This window comes from Scatophagus argus, chromosome 21, assembly GCF_020382885.2.
Source record: "Scatophagus argus isolate fScaArg1 chromosome 21, fScaArg1.pri, whole genome shotgun sequence".
NCBI classification, from domain to species: Eukaryota; Metazoa; Chordata; class Actinopteri; family Scatophagidae; genus Scatophagus; species Scatophagus argus.
The window spans coordinates 278,371-290,808 of NC_058513.1; the positions used below are offsets into that span (position 1 = coordinate 278,371).

Below are 12,438 nucleotides of genomic sequence, written 5' to 3' on the forward strand. Positions count from 1 at the left end.
TAAGGTGTTCAGCTGCTATCTAAAGCAAAGAAAACAACTCTTTACCGACCAGGCTAAAGTGCTGGCCTGATGAGTGTGGGATCAGCCCGCTGACCACTAAGATAAGATAAGATAAGATAAGATAAGATAATCCAATCTCAGTCAAATCTCGCCATGATTCAGCACTGCCAAATCATGTTGCAATTGCAAAAGAACATTCATGCAGTTTACAGTTGACAAAGGTGGTGAACAATTCCCCATGTCACACATGACCCTCATGATCTGGAAATATGATGGCATCTGGTCTGAATAAATGTAAAAGTCATGAAGGCATGTTCTTTCGATCATATTTATAGACATTTACAGAATGACTGCACAACAAGGCCAGACATTTAGAATGTAAATTTAAATAAGAAAATGACTTTAAAGCTGTGCGCCTAATTAGAGTGTCATTTCCCTATCATATTGGCAGAAATGTTCATTTTTAGGTTGATGCTGATATTTCATTTTAAACCACTGATAGCACTGATATCACTCACATGTCAGTACTATCTATATGATTGAAGGAAAACTTCTGTGTTGTTAAGAAATATTTTTTTTAGCCAACAAATGTCCAACACAATGTCAGTCTTTTGCATTTCATTTCATTTTTCAATTCTGCTTTTCTGGGGTCGTGTTGCAGTGGCAATAGGCTAAGCAGGGTATTACAAACGTACCTGTCCCTTGCAGCATTTTGCAGTTCATCATGAGGAATCCGAAGGAGTTCCCAAGCCAGATGGGATATGTAATCCCTCCAGCAAGTTCTGGGTCCACCCTGGTGTCTCATCCCAGAAAACCTCCACAAAGAGGCATCATGGAGGCATCCTAACCACATACCTGATCCTTCTAAATTGACTTAGTTTGACACAGAAGAGCAGCAACTCTGAGCTCCCTTCAAATGTCTGAGTTCCTCAATCTATTTCTAAGGCTAAGCACAGAAATGCTATGGAGGAACCTCATTGTGGCAGCTCCCTCTTTATCATACTAGTCAAGTGCAGTACCTGCATTACTACTGATGCCACACCAATCTCTCCATCCCATGCTCCATTTTCCCATCACTAATGAGTGATAACCCAGTCCTAAACTCTTTCACTTGGGGAAGCAACTCTCTCCTCACCCAGAGGTGGAAATCCACCAGTTTTTGCCTTGAGATCCCATCCATGAGTATCACAAAGAGGATTGAGGACAAGGCAGCTTTGTACCAAGGCCTGGGCAGTGTGATACCCCAACAGTTGGAGCACACCCTTGGTGCCCCTTTTTAAAAATGGGAACCACCACTCCAGTTTGTTCCTTACATGCAACACTGAAGAGGCGTGTCAGCCAAGACAGCACAACAATGTCCAGAGCTTTCAGCATCAACACATCATCACAGCAGTCCAAGTCTTCCCTTCAGCAACAAGCAGTGACATAGAGGCAACCTTCTTGTTCTCTGGGGAGAACTCCAACACAGTAGCACTCAGCTGAAGAAGGAGAGAGTCTACCCTTTCTAAGTGAGTTTTCTTCCAGGACCTCTGCTGTGTGTAGAGGTGATCCCAACTATATATTGATGGTAAGACTCCATCTCCTGTACCAAGTCAGATTCCTTCCCTGCCCAGAGAGGTGACATTTCACATCCCTAGGACCAGTCTGTGATACTAGAGGTCAGCATGTCCAAGTTTTAGGACAGAAATTTTTTAAAATTATGTCTATTTTGGGGGGGGGCATTTATGCCTTTATTGGATCGGACAGTTGGAGAGAGTGACAGGAAATAGAGCTTAAAAGAGAGGGGAGGATATGCAGCAGAGGACCGTAGGCCAGACTTGAAACTGGATCTCTGCTGTGATGGGATTGTAGCCTTCTGTACATGAGCTGAGCACACTAACCCACGCCAACTTGTCACCAAGGTCATTGTTCAGAATAGTAATGTGTGTGCAATGAGATGGGAGGAGAGAGGGACAATACACAGGGATGTTTTTGACAGTTTCTTTCATTGTTGCTTCTTGGATATTTTTGACTTGCTAGGTCATCAAAGTCAGTCTTGAGCGTGTCATATGTTTGCTCTTCAAAAAAAAAAATATATATATAGTATTAGCTATCCGCAGTCAAACTCACTCTCATTTTGTCAACTTAACCGGCAAGTGTGCTTGCACTGAAAGTGAATAACGTTCAGTGCTGAAACTGTTCAGTGGTTGGCACTATCAGCTGCCCCATGAGTCGCATCACTTCTGCTTTCTCCAATTACAACAGAAATCTTCAAAAGTGTAGCTGTTCTCTTATTCAGCGCGATGGTGACCATTTCTGGTTCCACATAAACACAAATATCATGTTCTGTTTTGCCAGTTGCTGCAAAATTAACTGAGAGTGAACTTTCTTTCGAACTTCCTTTTGACATTTCATGACCTGTCCTCTTCCAGAATGTTACATCTGCACACAGACCTATCTGTTAAGTAGCTGAAACATAATGCAGTTCTCAGTGTAGTGTTCTTTCAGCTGCTACAGGCTGCTTTCCCTCAAGGACTAATAGCAGTTTTGGCACAGTTTGTTCTAGTCATGTACTATTTACATCCTGCTCTCATAATCTCAGTAATGCCATTATCAGAGAGCCACAACACATGTTCCACCTGTTTCAGCTCTGTGATAAATAGTTACCAGTAAGTAAGCAACTATTTATCAAATTTTTTTTGCAAATGGTCTTTCTCACATTATATGGATCATCTTTGAGCCAGTAATGCTGGACAGATTTTAGTTTGTATGATTCAAATATGGACTTGCCAACCCATTAGAGCCTAACCCCAACACCCATACATCACATGGAGTATTTGCAGACAATCATAGACACCTAAGTCATTATATGAATGCTTTTAGAGCCACCCTGTTTTTTAGCCTTTGACATTTTCGTTGAGCGCTGTGGTGGGTATGGTGGCCTTTGAGTCTGGCTCACTGACTCTCCAACACAACAGCCACTGCAAGCTCCCCTGGCAGAGAGCTGAAAACATATCAAGGTCTTGTTCATGGAAACACTTTCAAATTACTCCAAAAGCCACTTAACCTCAACTCCATTGAACACCTTTGGAATGAACTAGAACAGATTGCCAGAACCCAAGGTTCTGTTCACATTGCATTGTGAACAGATGATTAATGCTTTTCAACTCACATGTCAGCGATATTAATGTTATGGCTGATCAGCATATGTTAAGTAGAAGTATAAAAATTTTACTGCAGAGCAGTTCTTGAATGATATATCTTCAGTGATATTGCGCTGGACTGGAGCTACTGTGACGAATAATCCAGAGGAAACTGAAAACAAAAAAGTTAATTTCCTCTTTTGCTCTCTATGTTGTAATGCTTAGTGAAGAGCTCTTTGTATAGTGATTTGTGATGCATCTTTTAATTGACATTATTTCTGTATATCTCGTGTTTCTTTCTTATGTTTCTGCCTGCTGCCTCCTTGGAAATATCTCCAAATGCATGCACTACTTGCACTAAAGTAAAGGTGACATAATACACAAAGATGCATGCATTATATTGCTCTGTCTTGATGAGTGTGTATCTACCCACAGGTTCTCACACCAAATGTAGAACATATGCCATCAGAAAAGATCCATCATCTGCAGGAGCAGAACAGCACCCTCCGGACTGTAATTACTCAGATGAGGAAGGATATGGAGGCTCTTAGCCATTTCCTACCCCATCCACAGTCCTCCTCTCCTCAGCCAGTTCATCAAGGAGCCTCTGCTCAGATGGCCACTAGACTACAGTTACAGTGCACTGACATGACCTCTAAACTCAGCCCAGAAGGTGTGGACAGCACTCTTTTACACAAATGTTGCTGATGATTTTCATCTGCTATTAATTTAAGTGGAAAAGAAAGGGCCTGGTTGTACAAAAATAGACTTTTGTCTTGGGTTTTGGTCGGATTTCAGATAGACATCTGTATTCTGTTGCACAAAGCCCAGAATTTAACCTTAACCTTAAGTAGGAATATTTTCCACCTTAAAAGCATGACTGGTCAAGCAGGGCTTGCCATGTCAAGTCAGGACATTTTGCTGTGCAAATTCCAAATGTGGCTGTACAAAAAACATCTGGTAGCATAAAATCTCAACACAGTGAAGATGTGTAGTGTGACTGACCTCTAGTGTGTAGTAAAGGTCAGTCAGGCTCATGGTAGAAAAACACCTGACAGTGCTCACTGCTGTATCCTCGGCAGCCTGTCACTGCACTCTTTAAACTCTGACACAAAGTTTTACAACATTGTCAGAAAACCACAAGTCACATTTTCCTCTTTTGTGATTTTTAAGTTTTTAGACTTAAAATAACTTTAGTCTTTATTTTTGTCTAACATGGCTAAAATGAACACTGGCCTAATGCTACAGACCTAAAAAATAACGGTGCGGCTGGTCCCATAAGGATCTGGAACAAGACAAATCAAGAAGGGACCAGGTGCTGGTAGTTCCTCACAACACATCTACATTTAAGATATTTTTAATGCCTCATTTATGCTCGCCCTCAGTTGCAGTTGACAGTTTGTTTCCCACAAGTTTTACCACCATTACATGAACATAATTGTGAACAAATACTAAAAAGACAGGATTTTGGAAGCTCAATTATTAAAAAATAATTAAATATAAAATTAAAAATATACAACATTAACTGCCACTAGACTAGAACATCTGCATCTCGGACCAAAACAAATTTACTCAGTAAAGTTGGTAAAAACAATATCAGTTTACAGAAACTTACATTAATTCGTCCTTATTACTTTAAATATAAGTTCATGTAATATTTTAAAGCATTTATATATAAAATTTCTTATTACTTAATGTTAACATACACATACCCATTGTTTACCCACAAAAGGTGGCTGTATGCTTAACAGCAACAACACATGCTTTAAAATGCTTTTAAAGCTTTAACTTTTATTGAGGACTTAAACTGTAATCATGTCCATGCTTTGGCTGTTCAAAGATAAATATAGTTAAATGTCTGTTAACAGTTTCACCTCTTGAGTAAAATTTTGAAATCTCAGTTGAAATGTTCTTTGTATTTGTTTTATTTTAAAAAAGACATTTTGTGGAAGACTTACTTTGTCTTTTTTTTTCTTGTATGTGGTATGGACCCTCAGATAGGCTGTCCCTGGAGAAACATGCCAACACAAAGCAAGAGGTCACAGTGGCACATATCATGGAACAGGTACCAAAAGAAATCAAATAACTAGTTGAAGGTGACCTTTCGCTTCCATCCAGATGATTAGTAATGTGGACTTAAAACTGCTGATCAACCCATAACCATTGGACAATTTTTCAACATCAAAACACAAATAATTTAGGCAAGGCACCGTAACTGCTATTATTTTATAGTACTGTGTAACTTTCTCTACAAAAAATGGTAGTTCTGGCAGTTTACCAGCAGGTTATGTGAGAGGATGGGAAGATATTGTGTAAGCTGTTGCAGCAACACAGTTCCTTCAGGTTTCATCTCATCTTACTTACAGAGTGCACGACACCAGGAGAAGAAGCCGTCTTTACTGCAGCGGCAGGTCCCAGATCTGATGTCAGGTGGTTTGTTTGAAACTTTGCAAGGTGCTAAAAGCAGCCATCTTCTCCTGCGTACCAGGCTAAAGCAAGCAGCATTCTGTATCGCCCGTCTGAGCAAAGAAAAACAGCAGTTAATAGAGATGAACAACCGCCTCAATGGACAGATCGCAACTGCTGGACTTCAGGGTATAACAACAAACACACATTATAGGCAGTGTTATTAATGCCATGTGTAATTGAAAGGGCAGTAACAATCAGCAACATTGAGTCACATAAGATTTGTGGTCTTAAAATCTCACTTCTCGATGGAAATTTAGTCAGAAGAAAGTCAGAGTTACCAGTTAAACCAGGCTTTAGTTAACTTGAGCTAGGATACTTTAAACCTTGGGTTTCCAGACCTTAGGCTTCCAGATCTGAGAATAATGTTTGCAATAATAAAGTTTGACATAACCTGAAATATTTAACTTAAAAATATTAAATCATCTCTCTCACCAATCAGAATAGTTGATTGGAAACAAATGATACAGACATTTCATTGCTGTCTGTCAAATGGCATTGTTCTTAAAATTTTGAACTAAAAAGATGGACCAGACACCAAATTTAACATTTTACTGAAAATGGAAATGGGCCGCAAATATTTGTGTTGTCTTATGGTATTTACACAAACCATGAATTAGAAATGAGGGGATTATTGGGGAAAAGTTAAAGCACTCAAATTGAACAGGTGAAGTCCAGGTGTTTTGATTCCATCTGTACATCACAGTCCCACACTGGGCCTTAGTACTGTAATATTTCTACTTCTATCATATTGCATGTTTCATAAGTGCAGCTCTGTGACCATCAATATTTGTAATTGAGCTGGTTGACCTATATATATATAATATAATAAATATAATATATAATTTTTATTATTATTATTATTATTTATATTATTATTTTTTTATATAATAAATTGTTATAAATTATTATTATAAATTACTATTATTTATATATAATAAATATAATATATATAGCAGGTGGTTATATATGTGGTGATAAATCCCTGTCTATGAAATTTGTAAATATTCTGATCATTGTCGACTCACTCCTGATTGATGACCTCTTCCAGGTCAGCTGCTGTGAGTTGTTTTGGTCTGGTTTTACTGTTGCTGTTGTAACAGTCCTGTTGCTGTGATGCTTCAGCTGTCACTCCTTGTACCAATTCAGTTCAATTCAGTTTATTTATATAGTGTCAATTCACAACAAAATTGTAATATTGTAATAAATTGTAATACAGAGAGCCCAACATTCCCCTTGAGCAAGCACTTGGCGACAGTGGCGAGGAAAAGCTGCCTTTTAGAAGGCAGAAACCTCGGAGCAGACCCCGGCTCAAGATGGGTGGCCATCTGCCTTGACCGGTTGGGTTGAGACAGAGAGAGAGAGAGAGAGAGAGAGAAAGAGAGAGAGAGAGAAAGAGATAGACAGACAAGGAGAGAGAAGGAGAGGGGAGTGGGGCGTGAGAGAAGGAGCACACAAGCAGAGATACATAGCAGCAGTAATAATACTAGAAATACTGGAACTGTAGATAATGATAATGAAGTATACAGGAGGTACTACGGTGATTATGATAGCAGTATTAGTCACAGTAATAATGGTAGTAGCTGTACAGAGTAACAACAAAATTAAAATAGATTAAGACTAAACAGTAGTAATCGCAGTGAGTTACCAGTTACCAGTTGGCCTGCACAACCTTCCTCTTTCTATCCTCCTCCTCCTTCACACAACAAATCACCACAGGAAAAAAATGCCTGGCAGTTATTTTAATGGCTACACATGGTTAAAATCAGTGCAATCCAATGCAACTGCAGTAAACCAGTCTGTTGAATTGATGAGCCAGTGATGTGCGGTCATTCCAGAGGCTGTACTTTGTGGTCCTGTTGACTTTTAATTGAATTTTGTTGAAACTGTTTTTAATGTATTTCAAAGCCTTACTAATAGATTTGTATTTGTTTGTAATCTGTCAGGGGGTTTTCCAGAGAAAGACTCATCCACAGAAATAGGAAAGCAACATGACCGTCTGACTGCTCTGGAACAGCTGCATTACCAGCTCACCACACAGGTCTCTGCTCCAAGTCTTTTAACATCCATCTCTCACCATAAAACTCCTCCTTTTCAAATATTACACAGTCATCACATGCTCATCTCTTACCCCAGTGTTACCCTCATATTGTACCTCTTTGCAGAATGGATTGACCAATATGTTTTTTTGAGACCAATACTGCTTATAAAGCCTCATTCAGCCTCATTCATGGGGGCAGCCGTGGCCTAGAGGCTTGAAAAGCGGCTTGTAATTGATCAATACGCCCCCCATTAGTTAGCTGATGTGCCCTTGAGCAAGGCACTTAACCCCCCCAACTGCTCCCTGGGCGCCTGACATGGCAGCCCACTGCTCCTGTGTGTTTCACTGCATGTTGCATGTGTGTTTGCTTCAATCAGTGGTGGGTTAAATATGGAGGAAGACTTTCAGTGTTTGTAAAAAAAATATACTGAGTTTAATTTCTCCTCCCTTGTTGGTGCGTTTCTCCAAAAGTGGAGTGTGTTTAAACTTCTTGCTGCTGTGTTTTCACTCACAGTGTCTGATTGTTCTTAATGAATCCTTAGTGGTCAAGGAGATGTAACCAATATTTGGAATGATATGCATTTGCGGTATTCATGAAAATTTGACAGTTTTTTTTATTTATACTCTGACATTTGGGAGGTAAATATTCTTTCGCAGGTTAAGATTAATAATACAAAACATGCACCAACTATTGTGAACAATCTGTTTATCATTCGTTCATTTGATATTCCATTCAGAATCTAAGATCAAAAAATGGAAAAATAACATAATATTTTTGTTTTTGAATGTCATACAAAAAAACAAAAAACAAATAAGGCTTTGATTTTCAGACTTTTTATTTTACGCTCAGGTCAAAAATAGAACATTTGAAAAATGGCTCAGGGCTGAATTTGATTTTGATATTTCATTTTTATGATCTGTGTGACCCAAAAGTCAAGGACATGTTTGGATCTTCCAAGTAGTGTAGTTGTGTGCGATATGCAGGTTAGGTGACCCTGAAACTGAAACTGACAGCATATATATATATATATATATATATATATATATATATATATCTATATCTATATATATATATAGATATATATATATATATATCTATATATATCTATCTATATATATATATAGATATATATATATATATATAGATATATATAGATATATATATATATATATATAGATATAGATATATAATGTATGTATCTTTATATATATGTAGAGTATTGAGTGTGGTGCACTTTTGAAAACATAATATTTCAACCCAATCTTTCTCTTTTTTTCTACAGTAGAACAAACAGATATGTTGATAAATACAGTGACTGTTTTAAACAGAAGCTGGATATTTTGCACTTATATGTAATTTTTTATACAAATGTATTATTATAATTATTACTATTGTCGTTGTTGTTGTACTATACCAGAAATGACAAAGCCCAGAAGGAAACTAGCACAGATGAACAAATGTGCTCATCTAATGGATAAACTGGTTTAAACTTTTCCACTGCTTCTTGAGTTTATGTGACCGTGATATCTACTTAAATGCACATACATGAGGCTGAAATCAATCTTCTTGCCTTGCTCTTGGCAAGAAATTGAATAAATATATTTCTTAACTAATTTTAAAACTGGGACATTCATCATATGAGGATCATTTAGATTGGAATCACAGTCCCATTACTGTGGAGGTAATGCTGAGTTCAGTCTCAGTGACTTTTGAAATTAGTTTTTTCTGATGATGTACATGAAAAAAACATTCAGTTCATTCTTTGTTGTTCTGCTTAGTCTTTTGTGCCAAAACTCAGACAAGTATATGAGGGAAGATTTAATTTGTAAGGGCTGACAAAGAATGGTGAGTGAGTCTGAGGAACCAGCCTCCAGGAGAAACTCAGCAGTTACATAATCCTAACCCTGTGTGTCATGGAGCTCAGGAGGATAAACAAAAGGCAAACACAAATAAATCAGAGACCACAGGGCTAAAGAGCCTGCTGTTATGTTTGTCCCTGTGCTACCTCCAGAGAGCGCTGTAAATCAACTCATGTATGTTTTCCTTCAGGAGCTGCGGTACATTCTGAGGCTGAGGGCTGCCACTGTAGCTGATGAAATCCACCCTGGAATCAACAACCAAGGTCCTGTTGACCCCTGGTCCTCAGGGATAGACAGGCCTGAGGTAATAGCACAGTCTCAAATACTGCAATTGATTAGCATGAGCAGCGTCACTCCCTCACAGTGAACAGATATCTGCTGGTGCAAAACTGAGTTCATTCTGAAACATTAATTTTTTTGTTTATACATTTATAATGTACTGAGAAGTACAGCAGTCAGCGACAACATTAAAATCACTGACAGGTGGAGAAAGTGCTACTGATCATCTCTTTATAGTGTTCTGCCAGGGAACCTTGGGTCCTGTTCATATAACACATACCATTTAAACACCACTGCAGACCAAGTACACCCCCCATGGCAAACTACAGAAGTGGCCCCTAAACTCCTCACATCTCAATCCAGTTGAGCATTCGAGGGATGTGCTAGAACAAGTCCAGTCCGTGAAGGCCCCACCTCACAACGCACAGTACCTAAATTGAACGTAACATTAAAGCCACTCATAGCAACCAGCCACAAGATGTATGGAGTTGCTATAAGGGGGTTCACTTGGTCTGGAGTAATGTTTAGATGGGTGGTATGCATAAAATCAATGTCACGACCACGAAGTTTTGTTTTTTGTTTTTTGTTTTTTTACAGCAGAACAGTTTAAAGGAGGTGACAAGTATTATTCACTTCACCTGTCAGTGGCTCTAATGCTTTTTCTGAAAATGTCAAAGTGTGAAAATGTATTTCTCAGTTCATGTTACGTATCTCTACGATTCCAGACTTTTCAGAAATCCTTTAAGTAAAACATGTTTTACTTTCTTCTCTAGGGCTCCAAACTCAGCCAGTCACAGAGCTCCTTGGATATGGGTCCACAGCCTCTCTCAGGTCTGTCCAGATCACCAATGTCATCAGAGGAATCACTGCGTTCATTAAATCATCTATGGCAGATAATGGACAATTGTCTCAGTTCATCTGTTTTCTCAGAAGGTAACCACACCAGAGTACCTAGAACTGTACTATTCTAACTTTGGACTTAAATTCTGTTCTGTTTTGTTTTTTTAATATTGCACATATGTAGCTAATATTTTATGTGGGTCTTCCATATGATATCTAAGGGCAAAGTTCTCCATCCATCCATCCATTTTCTATACCACTTATTTGTCAGGGTTGCAGTGGGGTGGGGTGGGGTGGGGTGAGGGTGATTCGGACCTGGAGCCCTCTGGGCAAAGTTCTCTCTTAAACAGTTTTAAATAAGCCTGGCTTATTTCCTTTAATTAATTCTTAAAATCATACTTGGAGTTAACAGAGTGAAAAGGGTAAGATTGATGTTCAATCAAGCTAGGAAAAAAAAATGCACGCATGATGTGGGTATCCATCCTCTGCTGCTGGTTTGATGTATAACATGTAAATATGTTAATGCTCATATAAAGAGGAAATTTTACTGTATATGTCAACCATGGTCTCTTTCTTTCAAACATCAGACCCTGCAACATTATGTTTGGCAATAGATGCTCAGTATTGGCACCATTAAAGACAGTTCAGAGCAATACTGGGGTTACAAAATGGGTCAGATCATATCCATGGAAACAACTGATGCCTTAAGTGTCTGTCTGTCCCTTGAAGGCTGAGTGACCTTGACGTTTGGTGGGCATGTATTTTTGGGGTCCCCTACAGGCTATAGAGCTCTGTACACCTGCTTACTTCTCACATATTTAGCATATTTACCCACCCTGTCATACATGAAGTTCACACATACATCTAGTCTAGTGTGAAAAGTGACTTAATAAATGTGTCAGTAATTCTTCAAACTAATGGGAGTTGTCTTCTGTGTTAGGGACATAAAGTAAAAAAAAACCTCAGCTGCATTGGTTGGATCAGAGGGATGTTGCCCAATTTGTGGCTCTAATCTGTGTTAGCTCTCCAGAGAACACTTTGTTGACCAGAACAGCTGCCAGATCAGGCTGAGACGCAGTGATCAGCATGATACCATCTCATGATTGCAAAACCAGACAAACCTGGCACATGGGTTTATGATAACTGCACTGACTGGTTCAAAGAGTTTATTGGAAAGTACTGTGCAGTTGGGAACAAAGTCAAAGAGATGTTGAGACATGTTAAATCTGTACCTAGAAGAAGATACATACATGCGACCATGGGTTCGGGTTCATGCACTAGTGTTTTTTGGTATTATTTTGTGATGTTAAATATCCCACATGTTTGAAGGCGTACATAAAAATTCTAAAATGTGTGTCTGATATGTTTGTTTTTCTTTTTTTAAATTACCACATTCAAATTTAAAATGACACACATTCTTTCTCCCTTGTATAAAATTTAAGAATATCTGAAAAATATATTTATCTATTTCACAAGTTGAACTGTTTGAAATATGATACTGCAAGCAATAAATTTCCATATCATAATTCCAGTAGCTTGGATGCATCCTTGCACATCTCATCATTATTTTCATCTTTATCGTTCCAGTCTTACAGCAAATGTAACTGTTCTACATTCATATTATTTCTGAAGCTATTGTTGCTCCTAGCTATTGGTGTCTCCCATTGAATTCTGTGCTTTGGGTTCTGTGAGTTACAAGATGACAGTTAATGTGGCTGAACAAGTTGATAGACCCACTGGCCTGATTGAGTGTAGCAGTATAAACCCACCAAAGGGCTCATCTAAGGGATGAATCTAAATACTTGTCACATTGTCACAATGTCACAATGT

At 38.5% G+C, this 12,438-nt stretch overlaps 1 protein-coding gene across 1 annotated transcript in view; it reads left to right on the forward strand.

Annotated features, from left to right (window-relative positions):
- LOC124052543 (coiled-coil domain-containing protein 57-like) overlaps positions 1–12,438 on the forward strand; it is a 33,574-nt gene that overhangs the window by 19,868 nt on the left and 1,268 nt on the right. The window contains 6 exon segments of the mRNA XM_046376934.1: positions 3,558–3,795; positions 5,120–5,187; positions 5,489–5,717; positions 7,535–7,629; positions 9,680–9,793; positions 10,542–10,701. Of these exon segments, the coding sequence (XP_046232890.1) occupies positions 3,558–3,795; positions 5,120–5,187; positions 5,489–5,717; positions 7,535–7,629; positions 9,680–9,793; positions 10,542–10,701 (904 nt within the window).